Source organism: Acomys russatus, chromosome X (genome assembly GCF_903995435.1).
Source record: "Acomys russatus chromosome X, mAcoRus1.1, whole genome shotgun sequence".
Taxonomy (NCBI): Eukaryota; Metazoa; Chordata; class Mammalia; order Rodentia; family Muridae; genus Acomys; species Acomys russatus.
Window position 1 is genome coordinate 83949476 of NC_067169.1, and position 13366 is coordinate 83962841.

At 38.5% G+C, this 13366-nt stretch overlaps 1 protein-coding gene across 9 annotated transcripts in view; it reads right to left on the reverse strand.

Annotated features, from left to right (window-relative positions):
• The window catches only part of Acsl4 (acyl-CoA synthetase long chain family member 4), a 77482-nt gene that overhangs the window by 29569 nt on the left and 34547 nt on the right, over positions 1-13366 (reverse strand). For 3 of the 9 annotated variants that reach the window (XM_051141991.1, XM_051141988.1, XM_051141986.1), the window contains 4 exons: positions 6394-6630; positions 5977-6154; positions 4821-4930; positions 1820-1958 (listed from right to left, as the gene is read on the reverse strand). In XM_051141991.1, coding sequence (XP_050997948.1) covers positions 1820-1958; positions 4821-4930; positions 5977-6154; positions 6394-6621 — 655 coding nt within the window. In that variant the 5' untranslated portion in view covers positions 6622-6630. Of the gene's footprint in view, positions 1-1819; positions 1959-4820; positions 4931-5976; positions 6155-6393; positions 6911-13366 lie in introns of all 9 variants that reach the window. The other 6 variants (XM_051141990.1, XM_051141987.1, XM_051141985.1 and 3 more) reach the window with 3 other exon arrangements.

The following is a 13366-nucleotide window of genomic DNA, read 5'->3' on the forward strand; positions in this document are numbered from 1 at the left end:
CACATTCACCCCCGAATAATGTCCCTGGTTCATGAAATAAACTCCTTCTCGTTCTAGTATTCTGCCATGACCATCTGAGACTCTGCTTCATGGCTGAATCTTCGAATTCGCCTGCCTAGCCACGCTTGCCTCTGCAGGTGCTGCCGGGCAGGCTCCTGTCTCCAGGTGGTTGGCTGCTCCTGATGCAGCCACCAGATTTGCTCAAGCCAAGTTGGGCTCCTAAAGCCACATGGCTTGGCTCAGTTGAAGCTCCAAGCTCCCAGCTGCTGCCTGGCCTGGGGCTGGCAGCTTAGCTAGAAGAGCTGCAACCTACAACTGTTAACACTGCCTGTTTCAAAGAGCTATTATACTTGTGGCGGAGAAAATCACTTTCTCCCGCACCCTGAGCTGAACCAAGTATCTTATGACATGGAATTCTCGTTCTGTGTCTGGGCCTTCTGGGAGACACAGATCAACACAATCCACCCTATTTTCAGGATGTTTAGCCTAAGCCCCATCTGACTAAACCTCTTCACAGTGATTTATACGGAACTGGGAAAGATTTCTAAGACTGAAAACTAGAAAAGATAACAGCCTGTGTAGACACCTTAGCTCTAAATAATGGTTTGAGGCCAGGCATGGTGGCACACACCTTTAACCTCAGCACTTGAGCGGCAAGGCACGTGAATGTCCAAATTTGAAGTCAGCCTGACCTATAAAGCAAGTTCCAGGACAGCCAGGGCTACACAGAGAAACCCCATCTGGGGGAGTGGGAGGAGGAACAAGGCATATCACTGAAATAAGCAGGCTCTAAGTTATATACTTAGACTATATCAAATGCTCCCACAGGTTGCTCATGAAGATCAACTTGAAGCAGCAGCAAGTGTGCACCTTATTTTGTTCTTTAGACCCCAAGTACCCAATATGACATTTATTACCTGTTTCTGAATAAACATGCAATATGTGTCCTCATACTAATTACCTACATGAGTAAAGTAGCACAGACTACAACACGTATCATAACTCTATAAATAGCTGTTTTTTTTAAATAGCTGTTCTTATGTTACATGATAATGACTTTTTTTTGTTTTTTTGTTTTTGAGACAGGGTTTCTCTGTGTAGCCTTGGCTCTCCTAGACTCACTTTGTAGACCAGGCTGGCCTTGCAGTGATCCACCTGCCTCTGCCTCTGAGTGCTGGGATTAAAGGCATGCACCACCACGCCTGGCATGATAATGACTCTTTAATCAAGTAAAGTAGTATCACAAAAATATATGGATCCTTTCTATCTAGAGACAAAATGGGTCTGCAGCAGTGTGGAGCCTGTGGTTCTCAAGTTCCCAGTCAAGCATGCATCAATCTTTGCAGTATGAAGCTAGGGATAACAGACCCTTCTCCACAGGTCACATATATTTGTACATCAAACCAGTAGAGGCACTGGTTTTGTTTTGGACTGTCCTTTCAAAGGAGGTACATTGAGATATATACTCTCCAGAGTGAAAAACAGGCATGCTTACTGGCCAGAACAGTAAAAACAATGAAATATTTGGCCCCAGTGCTTCTTTTCTATGATATAAATTCTAACAATGATAGTCTGACCATTGTTTTGAAGAAGAAGAAAAATAGAAAAACCCCTGCCTCATCTCTAAGCTAAAGTATGACTGCTGTCTTCAAGGAATCCAGCCAAGATTGTGTTCTTCAGGAAAAAGGAAAAATTCAGTCATATGCAGTTTGAATTAGCTTTTCTTTTCTTTCTTTCGGCTTTTTTTTTTTTTTTAACTAATGTGACATCTTTTATTAATCTGCTAAAATTAACAAATATGAACAACTGATTTACTTACAGTTTTCTGGCTTGGATCCCAACTCTTCTACTGATTGCATGCTGTGAATCTCAAACCCTTCAGGGTACTCTGCTTTATTGATAGTCTTATTATCCACATAAATGATATGTTTAACACAATTAATATCTAGGAGTGCTGCCTGTTGAACAGAAATGAAAGCCAGCTTTTCAATTTGGCACACTTTAAAAATTCTTATTAAGTGAAAGGACTGGAAAATGTTTACTAAGTAAATTTCACTATCAATGGTAATTACAGACAAAGTCAGGGTGCTCTACTATTGAAAATATAAAAAAATTAAATAAAACACTCATATCTTTAGAATCAAAACAACTAAAACCAAAACAATTAGAAATATCAACAACTACATTAAGATGCCAAAAGACAGACAATATAAAAATATGTAAAACTAGATAATATTTTAAACAGAACAGGATAAGACTGTAAGTATTTTTTCTTACTATTTTCTCTTTCTGTTTCTTATCATTCTGATCATATGCCTGTCTCTTGACATCTTAATGTTATTTGTCACAAAATGTGCTTTTGAAGCCTCTCTTAGTAAGCACAAAGCAAAAACCAAAGATAGGCAAGCAAAAATAAAAAGCAATGGACCAAAATACGTCATTGGAGTAAACCACTTAACACACAAGACTATATAAGGTAGGGAGGTAACACCTCAACAAAACTAGAAAACAAGCCACAAAATAGTTGCAGTATGGCATTTACATTCCAATAGTCAGCCAGAATGTACATAGATAAAAATTAAATGACAGAATGACTGGATGGATTAACATTACCAACTATACAGGACATATAAGAAACTCACTACATTTCTAAGGGCATGCCTATATTAAACATCAGATTAAAAACAGACTTTAAATCAAAACCAGTAAAAAGAAACAAGGAAGGCTATCCATTATATGATGATAAAGGGATTGAGGTCAGCAAAATGACTCAGTAGGTAAAGGCACTGCCTCCAAGCCTGATGACCCGAGTTAGATCTCCAGATCCTACATGGTAGAAGAACCAACTCCCTCAAATTGTTCTCTGACTTCTGCATTTACATGGTAGAATGTGTACCCCCGCCCCAGTAGGTAGGTAGGTAGGTAGGTAGGTAGATGATTGATAGATAGATAGATAGATAGATAGATAGATAGAAGATAGACTAAAGGAATCAATTGTGAAAAAAATTCTAAATATATATGCACCAAATATCTGAACATCCAAATATTTTATAAAACATAGATTCTCATTTCTTAACATACGGAACATACTTCCTGATAAACAATGAATAGGACACAGAACACCTTCCAACAAAATTTAAAAACTAAAATGATGCTGGGTGGTGGCGGCATACTTCTTTAATCCCAGCACTTGGGAGGCAGAGGCAAGTGGATCGCTGTGAGTTCGATGCCAGCCTGGATTACAGAGCAAGTTCCAGGACAGTCAGAGCTTTTACACAGAGAAGCCCTGTCTCGAAAACAAAGAAACAAAAAAATTAAAATCATGGCAAGTATCTATTCTGACTACAGTACAATAAAAATAGAAAATAATACATTTTACAAACTACACATATACATGAAAATCAGACAACCCAAACAATAGATCAAAGGAGAAATCAAAGGAATTTTTTCATTTCCTTAAATAAAAATGGAGACATAAGATAGAAAACATATAAGCTACAACAAAAGTAATATCAAAAGTGAGGTTTATAGTAATCAACATCTTCATTTAAAAAGATTACAATAGACCATCATTGAGTCTCAAAAACCCAGAAAATCAACAACAAATCAATCCAAAAATAAAACAGAAGAAAATGAAATAGACGTCAATACAAAAGATGAAGAGACCACAAATGAGTTTTTCAAAATTAAACAGGCCTGGGGAGATGACCCAGTCTGGGAAAACATTTTTTGTTTTTCCAATTGTTTCTGTTTTGTTCTTGGGTAAACTCCAAAAGTAGAGAAAACAGAAGCAAAAGCAGACAAATGGCATTGTGTGAAACCAAAAGGTTTCTGAGCAGTAAAGGAAAGAGTCATTGAAACAGGAAGAAGCTAAGGGGTAGGATAAAACACTGCAATCCCTACACGTGACATGATACAGATCCAGAGACTCAGCAACAAAAAGCCAAAGACCCCAAGCAAAAATGAGCAAGAGATCTACGTAAACATTTCTCAAAGGGAGACACATAAATAACCAAGAGATATATGGGAAAATTCTCAGCATCACGAATCATCAGGGAAACCTAAGTCAAAACCACATAAAATTTCACCTAACTCCCAAGATCCTCCAAAACTTAAAAATAAAATTAATATATGACCATAACAACCTTAATATTGGAAATCCCAAAGGAATGAATTATGTCATTATGTCAATGTCATTTATACTCTCATGTTCAATACTATACTACTCACAATAGTCAAGGAATGGATACAGGCTATCAGCTCATGAAGGGAAAAAGAAAACATGCTACATATACATTGGAATACTACTCAACCAGAAAGAATGGGAGCCTACCATTTGCAACAACTTGGCTGCAATAAAGATCATTGCTGTAAGTGAAATAAGCCAGGCACAGAAAGATAAAAGTAAGTAATGCATAATCTCATGCATGTGAAATGTAAGAAAACCTTATCAAATTGAAGTTGAGGGTAGAATTGGAGTTACCAGAGGCGGGGTAGAACAAGAAGAGTGGTAGGACAGAAAAGTTAATTAATGGATACTAAGTTAGAGCTGGGTGTGGAGCAAGAAGATATGGTGTTAGTGCACAGCAAGTTGGCTGTACTGATAATATATCATATATTTCAAAAAACTGAAAGTATACTCAACGTTTTTATCATAAAGAAATGAAAAATATTTATGGAAACATGTTTTAAGCTGATTTGAACATTAGACAGTGTAAGTATGTGTTAAACTAGCACATGATACCACATATATACACATGTATTTTATATGTTGGTTTAAAATTAAATATAAATTCAGAATGATTGAATTTCCCATTTACCTTCAGTTTGCTTTCCAGAAGTTCAACACTGGTAATCAGATAGGAAGCCTCCGATTCATTTAATCCATGAACTACAGCTTCTTTGCCAAGTGTGGCATATAAAGTCACAACTACATAAGAAAAAGTAAACATGAAAATTGTATATGTAACACTTTTGAGGATGGTATGTTACTTAAGCCAGGCCTTACAGACAACAGCACCATAGACACAAAAGCACTTTATGACTTGATTTGATTTCATAGTCTCCAGGTACCTCAAACTTAGCCATACAGAGTCCCAGTAATCAAATTGAGATACTTAAGGTCAGAAGGTCCTGGGAGAAGTCCTGTCAGAGTGTAGCCCAGCAACAACTTGCCTGTGGCATACTTTCATTAGTCATTGCTCCAAAGAATGGATAAGCCAATTTTTGAAATTTTCAGAATCTCAAGTCAGAAGATCAGCCACAATTAACAAGATTTTTAACATGATTTTTCAGTGGGTTCAATTTCTAATACCACTGGTGATGTCTGTACGTTACCTAGCGAGGCTGGTAGATAAATTCCAGAGGACCCACCGGACAACAGCACAAACTAACAGTAAAATCAGTTGGAATTGAGTAACATCTGCTAAATTTAGAACAGATGTGGAGATTCAGCTTTCCTCTGGTAACTAGAAATAACTCACACAGTAACGGGCACCTTTGTTATTGCTTGTTGAAGGTAGGCCATAAGGCTGTATTGTAACATTTTTGTAGCATCTATCTTTGTTTGAAATAAAAGCTGATCCCTACACTTAACTGCAGTAATTTTATTTCCTGTCTTTCTCTGTCTCTGTCTGTCTCTGTCTGTCTGTCTCTCTGTCTGTCTCTGTCTGTCTGTCTCTGTCTCTCTCTCTCTCTCTCTCTCTCTCTCTCTCTCTGTCTCTCTCTCTCTCTCTCTCTCTCTCTCTCTCTCTCTCTCTCTCTCTGTGTGTGTGTGTGTGTGTGTGTGTGTGTGTGTGTGTGTGTGTGTGTGTATACACTTATTTTAAGTGCGGAGGAACAAATCCATGGTCTCAAGTATATGCTATGAAAATGCTTTTCAAATTCAGCCCACTTGGAAACCAGAAGCATCTCAGAACACACTTCATATGTAAGCAGACTCCTCCCGCTCCCCTGTTAAAAGCACAAGGCGCTTACGGGGAAAGTTGTACTTAAAGCAGGTCTGTGCTGCGATCATCCACTCCGCCCTGGTCTCACAGAAAATGGCAATGGTGTTCTTTGGTTTCAGTCCCAGTGCCGTGAGTCCACTTCCGAAGTTATTCACTCTGTGGTTTACTTCAAGATAGTTTATCCACTTATAATTCCCAAGAATTAACTGTTAAAAAGTGAGACATTTTCCACTATCAATATTTATTCAAATAAGGAGTTAAAATACTACTCAAAACAGACAACTCTCAAAAAACCCATTGCATGAATACTCAGAAGCTATGAGACCTCTGAGAATTCACCCAACACCGGGATACAGTGTCAGCATTCTTAAAATGCACTTAATTTACGACAAAGTGAACAGTACCTCTGTCATTAAGAGGAATAAAAGGGACACAAATGTTTTACCTTCTTAAAAACCTTTCCATTTGGCTGCATCTCATTCTCTTCACTTAGGATTTCCCTGGTCCCAAGGCTGTCCTTCTTCCCAAACTTGGCTACAGCATGGTCAAACAATTTATCCAGTGTATCTGCTCCAGGGATGTCTATGACAGCCAGTGAGTCGAAGTGTGTGACAGAGCGATAGGGACTTCCAGGTTTGTCTGAAGTGGGCTTAGCTTTTATTCTCTTTGCCATGGCGTTTTTCTTCTTGGCGTTGGTAAGAAAATACCATGGAATAAATATAAGGGCACTATATATTGTTATTAACAAGTGGACAGGGAGCAATATAATGGTGAGCACATTTAGCTTAAGTTTCATTATGGAAAAGCGTCTAGTATGGAGCTTATTAGTTGTTATTCTTTGGCTTCTTTAAAGCCTTAGGTTTCTGGAAGCAGCAGCAAGAGGAGCAGTATAGCCAAGGTAGTTCAATTTTAGTGATACAGATAAAAGTTAGTAATCTTTGGAAGCCGACAATAAAGTACACCTGTAGGTAAAGACAATAAACCAGGCAGAGAATAGGAAAAAAAAAAAAACAAAAGAATATTAGCAAGTTGATAGCACAATTAATTTAAATACTCAGATCTTTATTAGTTTATATAATTGACTTGATATAGGAATATGAAGTAACTGGCATGAAATGCAGGCATTTTCAAGCTTAGTCATTATGGACATAAACTTTTTTTAGTGCAAGAATTTCTGAATTTCATTTTTTGTTCTGGGTAGAGTTATAAGAGTACTTTATATTCTTCTCTATATTAGGCAAGGACTTGCAATTTCATGATCTCATCAATGCATGAGGAAGGATGCAAAGAACACCCGAGGGATATTATCCTTACTTCTTTATTAAGGTAAATTTCTGAGATAATGCTGATCACCATCTTCTCCAAATGGGAACAATACAATTATAGTTATTTCTTAGTGACCATACTGTGCTCAAAACTGTACCAGGTGCCTGAGAGGAGTGTAGATCTGCAATAGTGTTAAGTCCTGGCTCTGGCCTATTATGAGTTAAGACACCTAAGGCAACCAGCATATAAGATAGATCTAGTACTTGGCAAATTGGGAGTTATTCTATAACTTTCTTCCCCCCCCCCAGGAACAGGGTTTCTCTGTGTAGCCCTGGCTATCTGGAACCCACTCTGTAGACCAGGCTAGCCTCAAAATTAGATATCTGCCTGCCTCTACCTCCCTGAGTGCTGGGATCCCAGGCGTGCGCCACCACACCTGGCTCCATGGAGTTATTTGCCTTGAAGCCTGGTTATATTGTAGGAACTCAGAACTCCCGGAAATGTCACCCCTAAAGCACTACCACTCAAAAGCACTGACATTTCAAATGACACTGCAATGTGCCAGGCAAACATCAGATGTCAGACGAATTTAGAGGAAATACAAAACGGCCAAGGATATATAGGATGGATTGGTGATAGTTGGATCTACACTGGACCTTAGTGTGGTAAGATGAGTAAGAAACTTAAGAATCACACAGTTTCAATATGTGCCCCTGCCACTACCTGACAATGCAACCTTGAACAACGTTTTCTGTTCAAACTAAACCAGTAGGCCTTAATTTTTTAAAGAAATTAATCCTTTGAAAACCCAGTGAAACATATAAACTCTACTCATATATTCATGAACTGATACATAGACGAGATTCCTGAAACCATTTGATGAACCCAAATCAACTTTTACCTACAAATTTGGGGCCTACACAGTATATTTGGAACTTTCCAACTTTAAATTCTGATGTATCCTAAATGTAGAACTTGCTTTCTTGGTCTCTCTGACAAGTCTATCTAGTCACTCACTTCTTCAAGTAAGTTGTCACATGTCTGTTGCAAAGCCAAGCCTTCAGAAACCCATCCGACATTTAACCGCTAGGTCTACAATAATCTTATCTTTATCTGCTTTCCTACATTCCTAAAACTATGCACCCTTCATTCTGTTACTCGATTACATCATCATCTCTATACAGCTGGGCTCCCAACTACAAGACTTACAGGTATCTGCCACTAGCTTTCTTCCAACATTTCTTTCTTATAACAAAGGTGTTTTGCTACTCCTTGATAAGCCTTAAAAACAGTCATAGACAAGCTATTCACATGCATATTTTTAAAAATTAAGGGTTTTTTTTTGTTTTGTTTTGTTTTTGTTTTAGACAGAGGTTCTCTGCATAGCCCTGGCTGTCTTGGAACTCATTCTGTAGACCTGGCTGGCCTCAAATCAGAGATCCACCTGCCTCTGCTTCCTAGGTGCTGGGATTAAAGGTGTGTGCCACCACCTCGTAGCTTCAAATTAAGTTCTTTAATGTGAGGTGGTTTAGGGAAAAATGGCCTCCATAGGCTCATAGAGAGCAACACTATGAGGAGGTGTGGCCTTGATGAAGTAGGTATGGTCTCGTTAAGGGAAGTGTGTCCCTTAGACCAGCTTTAAGGTCTAAGATGCTCAAGCCAGGCCCAGTGCTATATTCTCTTCTTGTTGCCTGCCAATCTAGATACAGAACTCTCAGATACCTCTCTAGAACCATGTCTGCCTACATCCTACCATTCTTCTCGCCATGATGACAATGAAATAAATCTCTGAACTGTAAGAAAGCCCCAATTAAATGTGTTCCTTTATAAGAGTTGCTGTGGCCATGGTGGTCGTCATAGCAACAGAAACCCTAAGACATAGTAATGGATTACCTAAAAAGTACAAAGGGGCATTTGAAATAAAAATGTACTTGAGTATATTCAATCCCGGGGATAATAGATGAAGACAAAAAGGCATGTCTTCAAATTTATACAATGTCCCTAAAGAACAGTATCACCCTACTCTCAAATGACAATTAGTCTAATTTAGGGCAGCGAATACAAAGAAGTAGAGAGTCTTATAATTTATTTGGCTATAAATAGATTGTATGTTTTTAATCATTTATGATATCTATATATAGTCTCTTGCATGCTGGCTTTAAGTCTTGGTAGGAGGGAAATGCCTTCTACATAATCTCCAGTGCTTAGTACAGAGACACACATGAATATTCTGCCCTTGTACTAAAATGAACCACTGTCTACAAACCAGGTGTCCTAGGCAGTGAGCATGCTTAACTGAGGAGCCAGGTGACCTCAGTGTCTACTATGAAGTGTGACTTTGAACAGGTGAAAGCTTGAAAAGCTTCATCTGTAAAATGGAAATACTAAGTTACCTACCTTGTCGTTTTCTTGGAGGAACACTTTGCCTTCCTTACTTAAATCCATGGGCAATCAGAATCAGCCTTTGGCGTAGTCTCTCAGCATAACTGTCACTCTCTCATGTTGCTTTACTGGCCCAGCTAAACCACAAGCTGGGTCAACCCAACCCTCTACCTAATCTGCACCTGTGCCCACACACTTTCATTTGCAGGAATGCATCACTGTGTTAAATGTCTCGCTAGATGATACACAGAAACCATACTGAGCTAGTGGACCCACTGTGTTACTCTTCGAAATGTCCTGCATTATCTTCAGACCATCATCTTATTCTCAGCTGCTGTCCTGATTTATTATTTTGTAGATAAATTAAGAATAATCTAGAATCAGCCTCCACAGGACCCCATCACCCTATGGACTCACCTCCATATGTCTATGGCCATATGCTCACTTCACTTCTGTGACTGGATGAACTGTCAAGGCTCCTACTTATTTGCCTGGGGATCATGCCTGTGGATGGTAGTACTGCTCTAGCCATTCTTGCCACTCTGCTGTTCTACTGGATCATTCCCATCAACATTCTTCTAACAGCCTAGCATTTATTTCATCTGAAAAACCATTCCTTCCACGGAGCGTGGTGGTGCTCACCTTTAATCCCATCACAAACAAGCCAAGGAAATCTTTAAAATGAGCTATCTGTATAACCCGTCCCCCAGTTCCCACATCTTGGTTTCTCTTGTACCCAGTATACTCATGTCTTCGTCCCCAGATACCACACATCTAAAGCGATCTGATCAGCGCCACCAATGACCTTCACACTGTTGTGTCCAAAGGTCAATTTAAGCTTCAGAGTCATTTCCTTCACCCAGAGCAGCTTTTAATACAGCTGGGTTTTTTTTTTTTTTCTTCACTTCACTCCCAAGATGCCAGCTTTAAATTTTCTTCCTATTCTCTGCCACTGTCAGTCTTCCTTCCTTGCCCTCATTTCCCTGACCCCTCCATACTACGGTGTCCAATCCTCTAATTGCTCCTCTATTTACACTCTCACCTGTGCTCATCTCATTTAGCTTCACAGATTGAAGTATCACGTAGGTTGACGATTCCCTTACACTTCAAATTTGTACAGTCAATGGTGCCACTGATCCTTCTACCGGTGGGTTTTACTCAGCCTTGCCTCTTTGAGTATATTCTCTGCTCCTCGGGTTTCTTAGTTCACTTCCTACTATGCCCTCTTCTGGCACACCGCTACAGTCCCTTATTCACTATATTATGACTCTGGGGTTTTGCTCTTATTATTCTTTCTGCCTGAATTATTCTCCTAAGATACCCGTGTGTAGTACTTCTTTGTCTATTTTCCATCTTTGATTAAGTAATATCTTTCTAGTTACACTTTCTCTAGCCACCTATTTAAAAACTACTCTTACAATAATATCCCCTTTCTTGCTTCATTTTTCTCTTTACCTCCTTTCAGTAATATACTATTGGGTCACATTTTTCATGTTTATTGTCTATGTCTCCATTAGAATAGAAGCTTTTAAGGTGATCTGAGGGGTTTTGCTGCTGAAACCTCACCAAGCAGAACAGCGCTTCTATGTGTCAACTATTCAATAAGTGTATTTATAAGAATATGTGGACCTTGTCTGAATTAGACACTGAAAATATATACAAATAAAATAATCTAAATATACGTAACTTTAGCTCTAATTTAAAAAATTGTGTTAAAATTCTAGGAAACATGCTGCTCTTAAAATTCTTGGTAATTAAAATGAACTTGAAAAGGTTATTGGTTACTTAATGGCAAATATAAAACTAAAATACTCTCCACTGCAGAGGATAAAGATTGGTGCTATAAGAGCAGGACGGTTGCAATGTTTGCACTTTGGGATTTGTTTTTTGACAGATGCCCCTTACAAAGGTATGCTGCTCTTTCCTGTAGGAAAAGTATACTGCACTCCCCTGTTACTAGGGTACAAACTGAGTTGTGTTTCCTTGAAGTCAGGTGACAGATGGCCTTCTGCTTCAGGATAGCATCCAGGAAAGTTAATTGTGCCTTTAAAGCTTTGCTATTCTGGGTAGGAATCATCTTCATAAATAATTACTGAGCATTTCCTGTTGGGTCGGCTTCAAGATATGGTCTCATTTAATTGGCCAGAGAAGGCCTTTACGGTGGTAACTTTACAGGTATAAGAAACTCAGAGACAGTACAGTTTGCCAAAGCACAGCTGAATAGAGATTAGACTGTAGCAGGCAAGTCTGTGTGCTACAGCTCTACCGTCTGCTTATACTGGACCTCTAGGTAGGTAAGAGTGACCAACCTCATATAGGAAGAAATACTAGCAACAGTTTTGAGCACTGACTTATCCTTCACCCAAAGGCATTGTATGAGACAAAAATAAAGGCCTTTAGATACCTAGCAAATCCTAAAAGGTTTAGTGAAGAATCGGATATATTTTTATTTACTTTTGTTCCGATGGCCAATTTAGTAAGTATATTTCATTCCAGTTACTTCAAATACCCAGAGACAGGTTAAACACAAAAAGCATTAGCAATACATTCAGCTCTAGGGCCCAAAGTAAATATTACATACTGATTAAGGTCTGAATTCTAGGGAAGAAATTTCTCCACCAGAAGCAGGTGACACAATACCAATTTCAGATGATTAATGCCAAAGATAATTCTTACAAAAGCTTTAGAAAGTGAACAAAACCAAGCCAGGATCAATGAATCTGCCACCAAAGTAAGAAACCAGCATCATGTATCTTATATACTAAAGCAGTGGTTCTCTACCTGTGGGTTGCAACCCCTTTGGGGGTCAAATGGCCCTTTCACAGGGGTCGCCTAAGACCATTGAAAAACAGATAGTTATATCATGACTTTTAACAGTAGCAAAATTAGTTATGAAGTAGCAATGAAAATAACTTTATGTTTGGGGGTCACCACAACATGAGGGACTGCATGAAAGGGTTGCAGCAATAGGAAGTTGAGAACCACTGCCCTAAAGTTTTATTAAAATGTTAAATAAGTTGAAAATTAATAGTCAACCATACAAATATCATTTTACTCACATTTTCAAGTCACATAATTTACGAGTAAGCTAAGTATCAACTAAAGAAAATTTGCCCATAGTTGCATCTGCCAAACACTAAATCATAAAATTATAAAATGTCAACAGATTGAATGGATAAGAATACCTGCTATATTTTTAAAGATTGTATTTCTAAATAGATGTTGCATCACCAAGATTTTTATAAAAGGGTAGAGTGCCTTATTTCTTTAAAAAAAACATTTCACACACTGTTACAGTCATTCTGACTTTGAAACTCGAAAATGCTCACATACTATGTTAAAAAATGAATACCTACATTTGGCAAATAACACCAGACATTAAGGAGATGCGTTAACACTCTAATTTGTTTCACAGGACTGAACTGAGATTAGCTACCAAGATCTCTTGCTATAAGATAATCTGCAGCCCCAAATCATTCCATGGGCTTATCTATTCCAGACTCTCCTGGTCAGTCTCGCCAAACTCAAATTGCCATACTGCAAACAATAATCATTTTAACCAATACAAAATAATTTGTATAGTCAGACTTGAAACTCAGTTATTAAAACTGAAAACCTGACAAAATAAAAATTTTGGAGAGAGAGAGAGTGGGGGGGGGGTGTGCGTGTGTGTGTGTGTGTGTGTGTGTGTGTGTGTGTGTGTGTGTGTGTGCACGCACATACTCCCCTTCACCAACATATACGTATAGCTAGTTACTGGTTTTGCTTTA